The 12,856-nt window shown below is 36.1% G+C and overlaps 4 protein-coding genes across 4 annotated transcripts; all 4 read right to left on the bottom strand.

Annotated features, from left to right (window-relative positions):
- Nucleotides 1-55: 55 nt before the first annotated feature.
- LOC148960092 (trace amine-associated receptor 7c-like) lies at nucleotides 56-988 on the bottom strand. Its single transcript, XM_089109079.1, has one exon. It carries the CDS (start codon nucleotides 986-988, stop codon nucleotides 56-58), a length of 933 nt encoding a protein of 310 aa, XP_088965205.1.
- Nucleotides 989-4,230: 3,242 nt separating this feature from the next.
- On the bottom strand, nucleotides 4,231-7,040 carry LOC135686240 (histamine H2 receptor). The gene has a single exon (XM_089109078.1). The coding sequence runs from the start codon at nucleotides 5,612-5,614 to the stop codon at nucleotides 4,637-4,639; it is 978 nt and encodes a 325-aa protein (XP_088965204.1). The 5' UTR covers nucleotides 5,615-7,040; the 3' UTR covers nucleotides 4,231-4,636.
- A 25-nt stretch (nucleotides 7,041-7,065) lies between these two features.
- LOC135686929 (beta-1 adrenergic receptor) lies at nucleotides 7,066-8,061 on the bottom strand. The gene has a single exon (XM_065203332.2). The coding sequence runs from the start codon at nucleotides 8,059-8,061 to the stop codon at nucleotides 7,066-7,068; it is 996 nt and encodes a 331-aa protein (XP_065059404.2).
- A 1,346-nt stretch (nucleotides 8,062-9,407) lies between these two features.
- On the bottom strand, nucleotides 9,408-11,853 carry LOC135686930 (melatonin receptor type 1C). The gene is made up of 2 exons (XM_065203333.2): nucleotides 11,113-11,853; nucleotides 9,408-10,873 (listed from the first exon to the last, which is right to left on the bottom strand). Exon 2 carries the CDS (start codon nucleotides 10,859-10,861, stop codon nucleotides 9,929-9,931), a length of 933 nt encoding a protein of 310 aa, XP_065059405.2. The 5' UTR covers nucleotides 10,862-10,873; nucleotides 11,113-11,853; the 3' UTR covers nucleotides 9,408-9,928.
- Nucleotides 11,854-12,856: the final 1,003 nt, after the last annotated feature.

Here is a 12,856-nt window from a genome sequence, read left to right as displayed (position 1 = left end):
TAATTCTACTAAATTTCCTTTCTGTGAAATTCTTCCTACATCCTTGTGATTTCTTCTAAGTCGTTTCGCTTCTACTGCGTGAAAAAATCTGGACCATGAAACGTCGCTTTATTTTCGGGTTTCGATAAATCCAAATGACTGCATTGAGAGTAGAATTGGAACAGACAAAGATTATGCTCCAGAATACGATCAAAGCAACTATATCTCTGTATTTTTCCTTCTTATTCTGGTACATGTAAGACCATGTGATACTGGATACAAAATACGGAAAGTAGCTGATAATTTGTGCAGTTATTATTAAAAAAATAGTTTTTGCAAGTACAGCATCTGCTCTAACCTTTGGAGAAAGCCCTTGTCCCTCAAGATTTTTCGGCTTTAGAATAGACTTCATTTGCTTTTTTATCGACTTTAAGATCAATATATAGTTAGACCATATAAAAAACACAACGAAGGCGTCAACTGTTGACATTGTGAAGTCAAAAATATGAAATGTCCTATTTATGCTTGCAACCACAGAAGTTGATGACACAGCCAAAGCAATGACCAAGTTAATGACAATAAGAACAGTTGCTCTTCTTCCAGTCATCAAGGAACTGTATTTTCTCGAGTGTTTAATGTGTATATATCGATCTATAGATATGATCGCGAGCATAACGCCGGAAAAATGGCAGCAAGAAAATGAAAATGCTTGGGTAAATAGTTCAGCTGTACAAGAAATATTGCCGTGATACATAAAGACTATTGATGCTAAATAAAACGTTTGTCCAAACAGACCAACTCCAGTATCGGAAATGCTTAGGCAGACGATAAACTTGTTCGATAATGTGTTGAGTTGCCCCGTAGTCTTCAATGCATAAATTAAAAATATATTTACCAATATGTTGCTTATTGCGACTGCAGTATTGACTGTCATTATAACAATGAGATTTCCAGGTGAAATTTTGTCCTCAGTCGGGTAGGCAGTTTTACACCATTTTGCAGGACCCATCGTTTCATGGTCTAGAAACAGTTTATGTTGCAGTAGTTATCGAACAAACGGCGCCAAAATTGAAATTGTTTTGTCCTCTCAGTTCAACATGCAATAGGCAAAATTGGGTGTTTCTACAAACAACCAGTTGTTTGCAGGATGTTTTCAATCAGAATGATCGTAATGTGTTATATTGTGTTGTGTTGTTCAGAGGCGGATCCAAAGTGAGTTCCTTGGTGCACAGAACTCAGTCAGTTATCCGACATATAGCTAAAAATAGTGTTGCCTGAAACAAGTAATATTTAAACTAAAAAAGTGAAACCTAAAAATTCCGAGTTTCATCACAGTCCCTTCAAAATCTTAAAATTGAAAGTTTGATGTAATTCGTTCGCCCTTTTCGTTCCTTATTCTCTGTCATGGTTTTGAAACGATTTTCCAGACGCTATGGAGGACAACAGCAGTCAATCCTAGAACTCGGAAATGAACGTTTTGTGCCTCGGAAGAGAATGAATTGAAACAATGGGATTTTCGTTTCAAACACGGATGGAACTCAGTCAAAAATCTTTAATCCAAATTCTTTAACGCATAAACTGAAAGAGATACAGTAAGCAACATCACTTAATGGACATTGTTTTCTATTTATTGGTTATTTAATGCACAGTGTAAAAATCTGTGATTATTCAAAGATGTTATATGATGGAAAGACAAGCATTTGCGTAAAGAAATCATTAACCATGTTCTAAATGAGTCTTTTGGCGATGTCTTACTCTGCCACGGCCAGACATGATGAGTTTCAAAACCAGAACATTTGCAGGCTAACATGTTTTCGTTCTTTAGAGGGTACCAATATTTTCAGCGATGGAATCATCATTTTTTGTGTCTGGAATCGGAATTGGCATATTTTTCTAGAACTCGGTAGTTGATGGTCGGGAATCTGGAATTGGGCTGAAAACGTAGCGAAAATCTGGGACTCAGGGGACCATTTCGGTACCTATTTTTGATATGCGATAAAGAAATAACATTGACTTTTAGACCTTGAGGAAAATAAACATGTAATACTTAATAGCGATCATAGCAAGAAATGGAAACAGATTGAAAATTTATTATCAATTTTTGCAATAAAATCTACTTGTATATAGTGTGGAAACATATGAATACATAAATTTTGCATGAAATACTTTATGAAGAAAATTCAGGTCATGAATGAAATTTTTTTCATTAAATCAAAACAGTTGCAATTTTATCCTACCTCTCTTTCTTGATTGTAATTTCGCATTTTTGACACCAAAGCTTTTTAGTTCCTTGGAATAATCCAAGAAAAATGTTTGGCTTTAAAGGTAATCTTGGCAAATTTCAAAGTAAACATCGGCTAGAAAAACATTTAAACGTCCACCAACTATCATTTGAATTCTTATTAGCTATTTTTTATTTCTACTCATATGCTTCAGATTCTTCGATGGTGCAATTGGTAGAATATTTCTTTTTTGCATGCAACAAAAATCAACATATTTGAAAACATCTGAATTTTAAAACAGTTGGTGATCACTATTTTATTTCTTGAAACAGCAACCACAATTCTACTTCATGTTGATTCCAGGTGCAAGCTTTAAAAAGAAACATAAATTTCTAAAACTAAGATGAAGATTAAAAGAAGTGATGTGATTTGATCGAGACGTCTTCCAATACACTCATTTATATTCCAATTTGTGCAATGTTTTGTCGAATCCAACCTAGAATCAAAACCGTAAACCTATTTTGCTGACTGGCACATTTCCAAACTTTGGATAGATCTTTTGCAGTATCCTTCTCTCTTATTTTACCATTAACAGACAGCTCTAGCCAATGCTGCCTGATCTAAAGTAATTGTTTTGTAATATTAAAGGCAGATGAGTGTTGCGAAACAAAGCAAGCTGAAAATAAAAGCGCGCGAAACGGAGAAAAACAGCTAAAAGAGAATTTTAAATACACGATAACGAAGAAATGAGACCATTGATTGAAGCGGCCAACACCGAACAGAACTTAATGTCCACAAAGTCACTTCATAAGAAGTACAAAGCAAAATTGTGCCTCTTGTTACAACTTGCTTCCTAGTGCAAATAATCATATTGTTAGTTTTGGTTCTGATTGTAGCTAGGTTTCACAAACATCCACTATCCATAATTACATACAAACATCCACAATTACAGTGATCAAATATTTTTTACAAATAAAAGCAGCTGCAAGTTGAAATGTTAAGCAAACAATGAATAATTTTTAGCTTGCATTCAAACTTTATGTTCCGACTTTTCATTGGTTTAATATTGAGAAACTTTCATAACAAAATAAAAATTCATGCTTTTAGAACTACCCAATTCATTTGAAGACTCTCTGATTAATTGCAGTGAACAGTTTAAACATCATTACTTTGCTTTAACATTTCCAAAAAACTTACGGCCATCACCTACCTTGTGGTGATTTAGTGAAGCAGGTGCACAGTCGAAGGATTGGTAGGCAAGGTACAAAAAGATGTTACAGAAATTCACTTTGGCCTCCTAAGGCTTGTCAATGAGAGCCATCCCAATAAGATATTTTTCATTCCGCTGCTGGTTAACCTTACATAAGAGACTCTGGGTAACCTTATGCAAAATACCTGGGTAATATGCAATGCAATAAATATGTATGGAACAGATTTGACAATCCTGGTTCAGAGACGAGAAACCCCTAAGGCTCGATTGGAAGTCACTCCTTAATCTCCTTGCGTTTATGCAAGTATGCGCTTTATAAAGACCTTATGGTGTATTATCTCCGAAACTAAGAGACGATAGCCCTAATTCCGATTAAACCATTTCTGAACAACAGAAAACTTTCAAAGCAATGTCACAAAACGTCCACACATTTTATGGTTGAGTGAGGGGCAGAATCAACAAGAACGCAACAAATAGATTTTGACATTAATACTTGGTTAACTGACAGGTTATAGATCATTTCAGGACGTTTTTAGGACAATTTATGAACAAGCGTCCGAACTTTAGGGACAAAAACTGTCTTCTTTATTGATATTTGTGGTTTTTTTCTGAGACTAATTTCCAACACTTGACTGTAAAATAAGCCTACTTTTCTTACCTATTGATCGATTATGTGATAAATTGCCGTCTTGGACCTCGTTCTTATTTTAGACGAAATTTTAAATGATTGAAGAAGTCTACATTTTTTTCCGATTCCAAGAAAGCAGCCTTGACATGCCTATTCAAAGAGTGAAAACGACTAAATTCAAACGATTATCATACAACTAAAGATAAATATCATTAAGCACTGAATACTTTAGAGCAAAATAATTATTCTTGAATTCGCACCAGAATTTTAAATTGCTGATTACATTAAAACACTGTTTCTACCGCTCTTTATTGACAGAAGTCATTCAGACGATCTTTGCTGTCTCTTTTAAACATAATATTCTTACAATAAAGGGAATAGGTACCAACAAGACAGGCTCCTCTTGCACTAATATTAGATAATACTACAATTCACAGACTACAATAATTGTACTACTTGCATTTGTCAGCTGCGTTCTAGCTGACCACATTGGGCGGGCATAAAATACGACAAAATAAGATTGGATACAAAGTAACCATTTTGTGATCCACAGTGTTCTATCAAGAACTTTACCAATGGATTCTCATTGATTTAATTTTACATTTTGGTTAGGACAGTCGAGTCTGATAGCGTGTTAGTTGTTCTTTTGGAATGAGAGTCGCCGCCGTTTTCAATTTCGAATGCTGGGACAACAGGCCTCGTGAACCTCTGTTTGATTTTTGTGTTACGAAAAATGAAAATCAGTGCATTTATGGAGGAGTTCATATATACAAGATTAGTGGTCCACCATATGAGAGCATCGAGTGCGTGACTACTTCCCTCGTTTTGAAAGCTCCTGTATGACCGAATTGTCATTACAATGAAGAAAGGAAAATAGCAGGAAAGTTGTGATGTCATAATGAGAACCATTGTTTTTGCCAAGACAGTGTCAGTTCTTGATGCTGAGGGAACCTTTGGCTTCCCAGGAGTGGTGATTCTGTTCATGTGATTCACGTGCTTTTTTATGGATCTATAAACTAGGAAGTATGTGAACCAGATGATAAACACAATCAAGCTATCGACTGATGCCATTATCAAGCCAAACACAAAGAAAAACCCACGCTTACTGGCAATGACTGACGCTCCAGCCACAACCACGGCAAGAACCACGTTCCCTGCAACAAGCACTGCCGCTCTGTATGACGTCATGATCGACGAATATCTATTTGCGAATTTGATGTGAATATATCGATCAAGTGCTATAATTGCCAGCATAACGCCAGAAAAATGACAGAGGCCAAACCCCAGTGCTTGAATTTTGATCTCCAAATTGCAAGAGACATCTTCGTAGTAGGCTTTTATCAACAATAGGCCAATACAGGGCTGTAAAATCAGCCCAATCACACAGTCTGATAAACTCAAACAAACGATGAGTTTGTTTGATAGTGTCCTAAGCTGGCCAGTTCTTTTTAGGGCATGAATCAAAAAACTGTTTGTAACAATATTGCTCAGGGCGACAATACAGTTTACAACCGTAACAACGAGGAAGTGCCCTCCTGTCATGCCACCTTGAGTTGGGTACACAGTTCTGCACATTTTCTCACTGTCTTTCTTGTATTTTTGCAGCAAGGAATGGAAAGTCCAATCTCTAACTACCGTCTGTTTCGGTTTCCTTTACCTGAACATCAATGACAAGGAAATATTGTCATGTAATTTACATTATTTGTCTTAGTTGTTGTGTTCTGCATACATACAACTGAAGCTTGCCAGGTACCCGTTCATTCCATTATGTTAAAAAACTTTCAGTTTTGAATTGTATTGGAAAGATAAACAGACCAACAAATTTAAATGCGAAATTCTATCAACAAGATTAAATGACCAATACGATAATTCTACTTCTCTGAAACAGAAGTTTTCCAGGTTCATCATTGAGCTATCTCTCGTTTGATTCCAGTGCGCTTCATGTAGGCTTGTTTTTGTTGTTCCAGGAAACATTAGAGAAGTAAAAGCCAATAGCCTTGCAGGGTTCTGAGTAATATGATTACGTAGCTCTGAAACCCATGCATGAACGCCGACATGCTATGATGACTTTCGATTCCCACAAAGGATTGATTTTCGATCTAATTGCATTGCGGAAAACCACAAAATAAAAAAAGTTGGAAACCATCTTTTTCTACTAGGTTGTGACTTTACCCGGCTCGGCTATCATGTTCATGGGGCTGCAGGGACCGTGAGCTGAAAAGGGCGTGACCGAAAATTTTTCAAGGCCACACTCTCTAGAACGTTGAAAAACGTTGAAAAACTACCACTGAAGTTTTATAAACAGTCTGGTTCAGAGAAGATATCAATAGCTATAAAAATAGATGAAATTAGCTTGGGGGTAACAAAATACCTAGAAAATGGAGAAAAAGGGTTCCCAGTCAAGAAAAACTGCTACTACTTAGGAGTATACTATCCAATGTTGCGTTAGAGCATAGAGTGACCTTTCAAAAAAATTTTCCAATTTATCATTGCAAAAAGTGGAGGGGCTATAGCTCCTGCTAACGCACTTGGTGTCTGCATGGGAGAGAAACAAGTGCCTCTAACAACCTGGCCTAATTTTGCTCTTTTCGAATATACCAACAAGTATTTCCGTGCTATTTTCGAAGAAGTTTTTATTTCATAGTGTACAGTTGAGTTACAACTTCAACTTACGCAGTTAGTTGGCTTTTATAAGCAATTTGCATAGTTAGTCCATTCTACGTTTTATTTATTCTCATCGCCAACGTGTAATTAAAGTGAAATTAATAAATTCAGAGCTTTAGTGAGATAAGTAAACACTTATTGGTCATATGACCAAGTGGAATACTTTTGTCCGAATTTCGGATCTGCCATCTTTACCAAGCCGACACGCCCCTGTGTACGTTTTAGCTGTTATAAATTAGAAGTTATGCAGTTATTGCTATACTCTGGGTACCAGACAAGCTCACACTCTATGAGCAGGCCATTGTTATCTCGTATTGTAGCAGCAAGCAGAACATCCTGTTGAACAACAGATGTTTCAGCAATCAATTACTCTTTCTAGATTTTAGCGTAATTTTCTCAGAAAAATTCGTTTGTGGAGCTACTGGCCTCTGAAGTTTGCAAAATTTCCTAAAGTATCTTCTTCTGATAGACGGGTTTCGAACGATGAAAATCAACCCATTGGCTGAGGAGTATATGAAGACTAGCAGTAAACTCCACCATAACAACAATGCAAGCTTGCCATCTATAGCTTCTTTGATATTTCGAACACGGTATGACCAAATAGTGCTTGCGATGAAGTATGGGAAATAGCATATCGCTTGTGACGTCATCAGTAAAATCATAGTTTTGACAACTACAGCATCAGCTCGCAGTTTATTAGAGATTCTAGGTATTCCTCCATTGTCTTGTCTGAGCACAGAATTTGTGTGCTTTCTAATGGAATGAAACATTAATATGTAATTTAACCAGATAAAAATTACCACCACTGTGTCAAATGATGACAGGAAAATATCGAAGATGAAATACGTTTGCTGTAGACTTGCAATTATAGATACTGCCGCCACTGTAAGAGCAATAGCAACATCGATCAATACCAATGCAATTGCTCTTGATTTTGTCACATAGGAAGAATACCTGCTTGCATGTCGGATGTGTATGTATCGATCCAGTGAAATTATTGCTAGCATCACGCCAGAAAAGTGACAGAAAACGAATGATATAGCTTGGCCTGCAAGATCAATTCTGCAAGAGTTTATGCCGTAGTACTCATTAGCAAGTATTTTCAAAACAATCGGCTGTAGAATAAGCCCTACTGAACAGTCCGATAAGCTGAGACAAACGATGAACTTGATTGAAAATGACTTCAGTTGATCTGTGCGCTTTAGAGCGAATATTAAAAAACCATTTACGAAGATGTTACTCAAGGCAATGGCAACATTGAATGCCATAAGAATAATGGCATTAAGTGCTGTAATATTACCCTGCGTTGGGTATGCAGTTTTACACCAATTGCTCTCGCCAATGGCATTATTTGGCATGGTATCCTTCTGTTTCTTTGCCCTTTTAATGCTGATTGTTCCACGGCGAAGTTGGTCCAGCGGAATAGAGTGTATGACTCATACACTGAGTAGTTGTTCAAAATTCATGGGAATACGTCTTCAAAGAGACAGCATATCTATTTTAATAAATAACAAATTATGCGTATTGAATAGCAAAGCATACAAAAGAACGCAGACGAAGAAATTCAACATTTGTTGTGGCTTTGTTTTGTATCAATGATGAATTATTCAGAGGATTCATTGGTATTGTAAATAGCCCCGCTTGTTATCCACTGAGGATTGACGCCTCCTTCAAAGTCCAATATCACTGGATTAAAAAATCGAATACCATAACAGGTCCAACAGAGATTGATTAGGAAGTTTTTTGAAAAGGTCCTATATTTAAATTTTTATAACGATCTACCTTGCTTAGCGTAGGCTAGTTGGCTCATGAAAGCAATGGTGAAAGCATGTAAGCGTTGGGTTTAACAGCCCTTAGATATATTCATGAATGTGCCAGAGCTGCTCTTATGATAGTTATTAAAAGCAAATAATACCACTCTTTTGTGCTAACATAACTAGTATGGAATACCATCCTGATTCAAAAAAGCACAGATCTATAAAAAATGAATTAAATTCGAGAATTGTATTCACCATCATCGCAATCACCAAAAGTTTGCCTGTTTTCAAAAAATATTTTTTGCTTTAAAAAGCAAGGTAAGAAAAAATATGCAAAATGCTGCTTTGACTAACAAAACATATCGTTAATCTCTAAACATCTTTTATAGCTTACATAAGTTGTTAGTTCCTTATTCGCAGGCCTAATAAGAAAACAGCAACCTTCTGAATTGGTGAAACTTAATGGCAATCAGCAAATATAAAAGTGGGTGAAGCCATCTTCCAATGAAAAATGACCAATCAGTGAGCGTGATTCCACTCACATGCTCATTGATTGGCTAATATTGATTGACAGATAGCTAAAGCCACTTGTATATCTGTCGGTTGCCTTTAACCATCAATTCCGTGCAGTGTCAGACAAGAACCATGGATTTTCTAGCTTTCTAGAATAAATCGGCTCCTATTTCATGACCAGAGCCTGAACGGGTGGGCTGCTTGTCAATAGCATCTTCAAGATTCGTGCTGTATCAAAATGCTTTAGGGCCGTTTACGTCAATAGTTGAATTTCTTATTCACAATCTTAACTTAGCATTACGCTTAAATAGCCGTAATACCTGCTGGTGACGTCATAAGATTCGTTATAATATTGAATATCAATTCATATCGAACAAAAGATTATAATTAGCAAACAAAATATTTTCTAAAAGGTCGATGCGAAAAGGTATACATTTTGCAAATGTTCCTTGGAATGCGTGCGAAGATTTCATGTCAACGAAATAATTTTACAGGGTTACTATTCCGGTTGTATGCAAAGTCACATCCTCAGTTGTGTTGCCTCAATTTTCAAGTTATGTATATAGTAGTTATAAAATATAGTCAAAACCAGTTTATATTATGTAATTGATTTATGTAATTGAGCTATGTTGATGATATGCTTAAGCAAAACTGTTTTTGCTTATACCTGACGCTTCAGTCCTTAAGGTGCTTAGTGAGTAGAGTCAGCCCCGAACTGCATACCAAATCCAATGACCAAATTTCAAATCTAAAACTGTTATGGTATTGTTGGTGAATTTATTTTTTTGCGGCTCAGGTAAGAATGCTCACAGGTAGCTAAAGTAGATATGAAGGCACAAAGTAAATAATTTGAGTGAAGGATATAGATTTTAACGTTTTTTTTGTTTTAACAACAACAAAACATGAAGTTCATTGAACAAAAGCTATATAGTAGCATAAATATTTGCGAATAATTTTACTCTTGATTTGAGCTGTTAAGCTCAGTGGTCATTGAAAATTGTCTAAAAAAGTGTCTTTTTATCTTTGCGTTCCTAAATATGAATATCAGCGCATTAAGTGAGGAGCACAAATACACTAGTAAGAGGCTCCACCATCTGAAGGAACCGAGCCAGCTTTCTCTGTGTACCACATCTTTCTTTGACCGCAGAGAACTCGAAAGAAAGTATGGAAAGTAGCAAATAGCCTGGGATGTCATGATAAGGACCATTGTCTTTGCAAAAGCTGCATCTGCCTTCACTTTTGATAATACCTGTGTATTTCCTTCACTGTCTTTTCTATGAATTGTTCTCATATGTTCTTTAATTAATCTGAATATCAATATATAGTTCAGCCAAATAAAGAGTACTACGATTGTGTCAATCGACATCATTGCTTGGTCAAAAGTAATGTATGTGTGCTGTGTACTAGAAAGAACAGAACCTCCTGCAACAATTAAAGCGATAAACAAATTCAATGCAACGACTTTGATAGCTCTGGACGAATTCATATAGAAATTGTACTTGTTTTTGTACTTGATATGAAGATGGCGATCAACAGCAATAATTGCCAGCATAACTCCAGAGAAGTGGCAGAAAGTAAACCCAACGGCCTGCGTTGCCATCTCGGTATTACAAGAAATTACACCCATATGCATATTCCAAAGGGTAGCTATGATAAGAGGCTGAGCTAGTAGTCCCACACCACAGTCAGAAAGGCTAAGACAGGCAATAAATTGATTTGATAGGTTCTTCAACTGCTGTGTCTTCCTTAATGCATAGATCAAAAAACCATTGATCAGGATGTTTAAAACAGCAACTACCACATTGAGAACAATGAGACAGATGATGTTTGCAGGAAAGTGTCTATACTCTGTTAAGTATGCTGTCGTACACCACTTTGACTGATTCATCTTCAGGAGTTGCTGAAAAATAGAATAGAAACAATGACTTCTTTTGTTGTCAGCTGTACAAATCACATGGTATTAGCATTATCACATTTTCGTAAACAGAAACCCAATGAAGATTTTTTAGAAGCCAAGAACGTTTTTCGTCAGGTAATCAACTTCTGTTTTTCTGCTTTTCACGGGATATTCTTTTTATTCGATAATTGCCAATCTACAATGAATACAACACATTTTGTGAAAAACATGTATCTCCTTACCGCCAGTAGTCTGCTATTACATAAGGCCTTGAATCGGATCAAACAACTGGTTTCGTTGCTCAGTTTGACGACATCCCTCAATGCTGGTTGGGCAAATCTTCAATATTTATTCATCAGTGATTACACAACATTAGATGCATTTAGCACCGTAAACAATAAACACAAGCATCATCTCTATGGATACGTCTATACAAAATTTATTAGATCATTAGGATTTAAATGAAAATTGCTAACAGGTATATATCATTCTAAATTTTGCAAATCTGTATGCTTTGCAGAGCAGCTGCAAGTCCTCTTGTGTCTTATCGAAGTTCAAATTTCTGTCATATGCCTAGACTAGCAAACCTTGGCACGAGTTGTTGTTTGTGGCTCACAAGCAGTAAAAATTTGTTTCCCCACATCTGTCTTCACCTATTTAGAAAGAGAAGTGTAGTAACTAGAGTGACAAATGGGCCACTCTAGTAACTAAATCCCTTTTCGGATTTTGAAACTTAAAAATGTTCAGGTACAAAAGATAAATCTGAAAATTCTAACTCTTTGCCCATTCTGCAGTCCTGTTTGTATACAAGAGCACTGGACTCAAACGTTAAGCAGTATTAATTTTTATTACAAATTCCGTTTTTAAAGAACTTCATGTAGAAACGTGATTCTGTTTTATATATAAGAAAGATATTTAAGTTAAAAATTACCTAATCAAAGTGCCTTTATATCTACGTTACCCTAAAGCTTATTATACTGCATTAAGCTTTAAGGTGACGTAGCGTGAAGCAATATAAACCTTTGGACTGTTTGGCAACATTTGTGCCTCCAATGGAAGATGGAAGCAAACATCTTATTGAGCAGTCTTTTTCAAACTGTTAGTGACTATGTATGCAGTGGGAAAATCAGTGGCTATTTATAGGTGGATCCGGAAGGAAATCACGCCCAATATTCCTTAAAAAATAATTTTATTTTCCAAAACTTAGGACCTACGAATCACCTTGCCAAAACTAAGGTTCTGGATCAGCCTCTGTTTTGCATCGCTCTTTTGCATGACATCTGTTTCAAAGATCATACAGCTGGCCCAAAATGCTGCGATACATGGGCACAAATGAATCATAGTAAGCACCTATGATTTTCAAAAAAAGATGGCTTGCTTCACGCATCTTTAAAGAACTTGAAATTACCTCTACCAATACTGCTATTTTGGAGAAGGCGCAAAGGCTACCAGCATTTGAAAATCAGTCCAACTTCTTAAAAGCTATGCCAGTTAAAGTTGGTTTAGTATACCCTGTGCCTCGGTGAGCAAAATAATTGTTATGTAGCCTTCGAGAATCAACACAATTTTACCTACAAAACTTGTTACTCTCTTACTATCTATACAGGGGAGGATGTAGCATCAATTTGCAACCGCAACTAGCTAAACAATACTGATGTCATTTTAAATAACTAATAGTTACTAGTGACTACCAAAATGTTAGGGGTTGTCACACCCTACACACTTGTACGTCCTTTCCAGTATCTATATCAACAGTGGAATGCTTCATGTCTTTACACTAATACTCAGGTATACATTTTAATCTTTCGTACATATCTTTCTATAAGCTCTTGATTCTTTTGCATAAATAAATAATAAGGAATCACTTGTTTCCATTACTTTTGTTACTCTCTCGCTTTCTATAACTTTAGGAGAATGCTTCCTTGTTATAGGACTTAATATGAAAATTTTTATTTTCACCTTTGGCGGTATTCTCTTCAACGTCCT

Source organism: Rhopilema esculentum, chromosome 6 (genome assembly GCF_057945365.1).
Source record: "Rhopilema esculentum isolate cy_ngs chromosome 6, ASM5794536v1, whole genome shotgun sequence".
Lineage (NCBI taxonomy): Eukaryota > Metazoa > Cnidaria > Scyphozoa > Rhizostomeae > Rhizostomatidae > Rhopilema > Rhopilema esculentum.
Note: the sequence above shows the minus strand (reverse complement) of the source record. Positions and strands in the feature narration are given on the sequence as shown.

What these genes read in the sequence shown, in the direction of transcription:
- LOC148960092 (XM_089109079.1), bottom strand. Translation starts at nt 988, where the DNA reads ATGGGTCCTGCAAAATGGTGTAAAACTGCCTACCCGACTGAGGACAAA.
- LOC135686929 (XM_065203332.2), bottom strand. Translation starts at nt 8,061, where the DNA reads ATGCCAAATAATGCCATTGGCGAGAGCAATTGGTGTAAAACTGCATAC.
- LOC135686240 (XM_089109078.1), bottom strand. Translation starts at nt 5,614, where the DNA reads ATGTGCAGAACTGTGTACCCAACTCAAGGTGGCATGACAGGAGGGCAC.
- LOC135686930 (XM_065203333.2), bottom strand. Translation starts at nt 10,861, where the DNA reads ATGAATCAGTCAAAGTGGTGTACGACAGCATACTTAACAGAGTATAGA.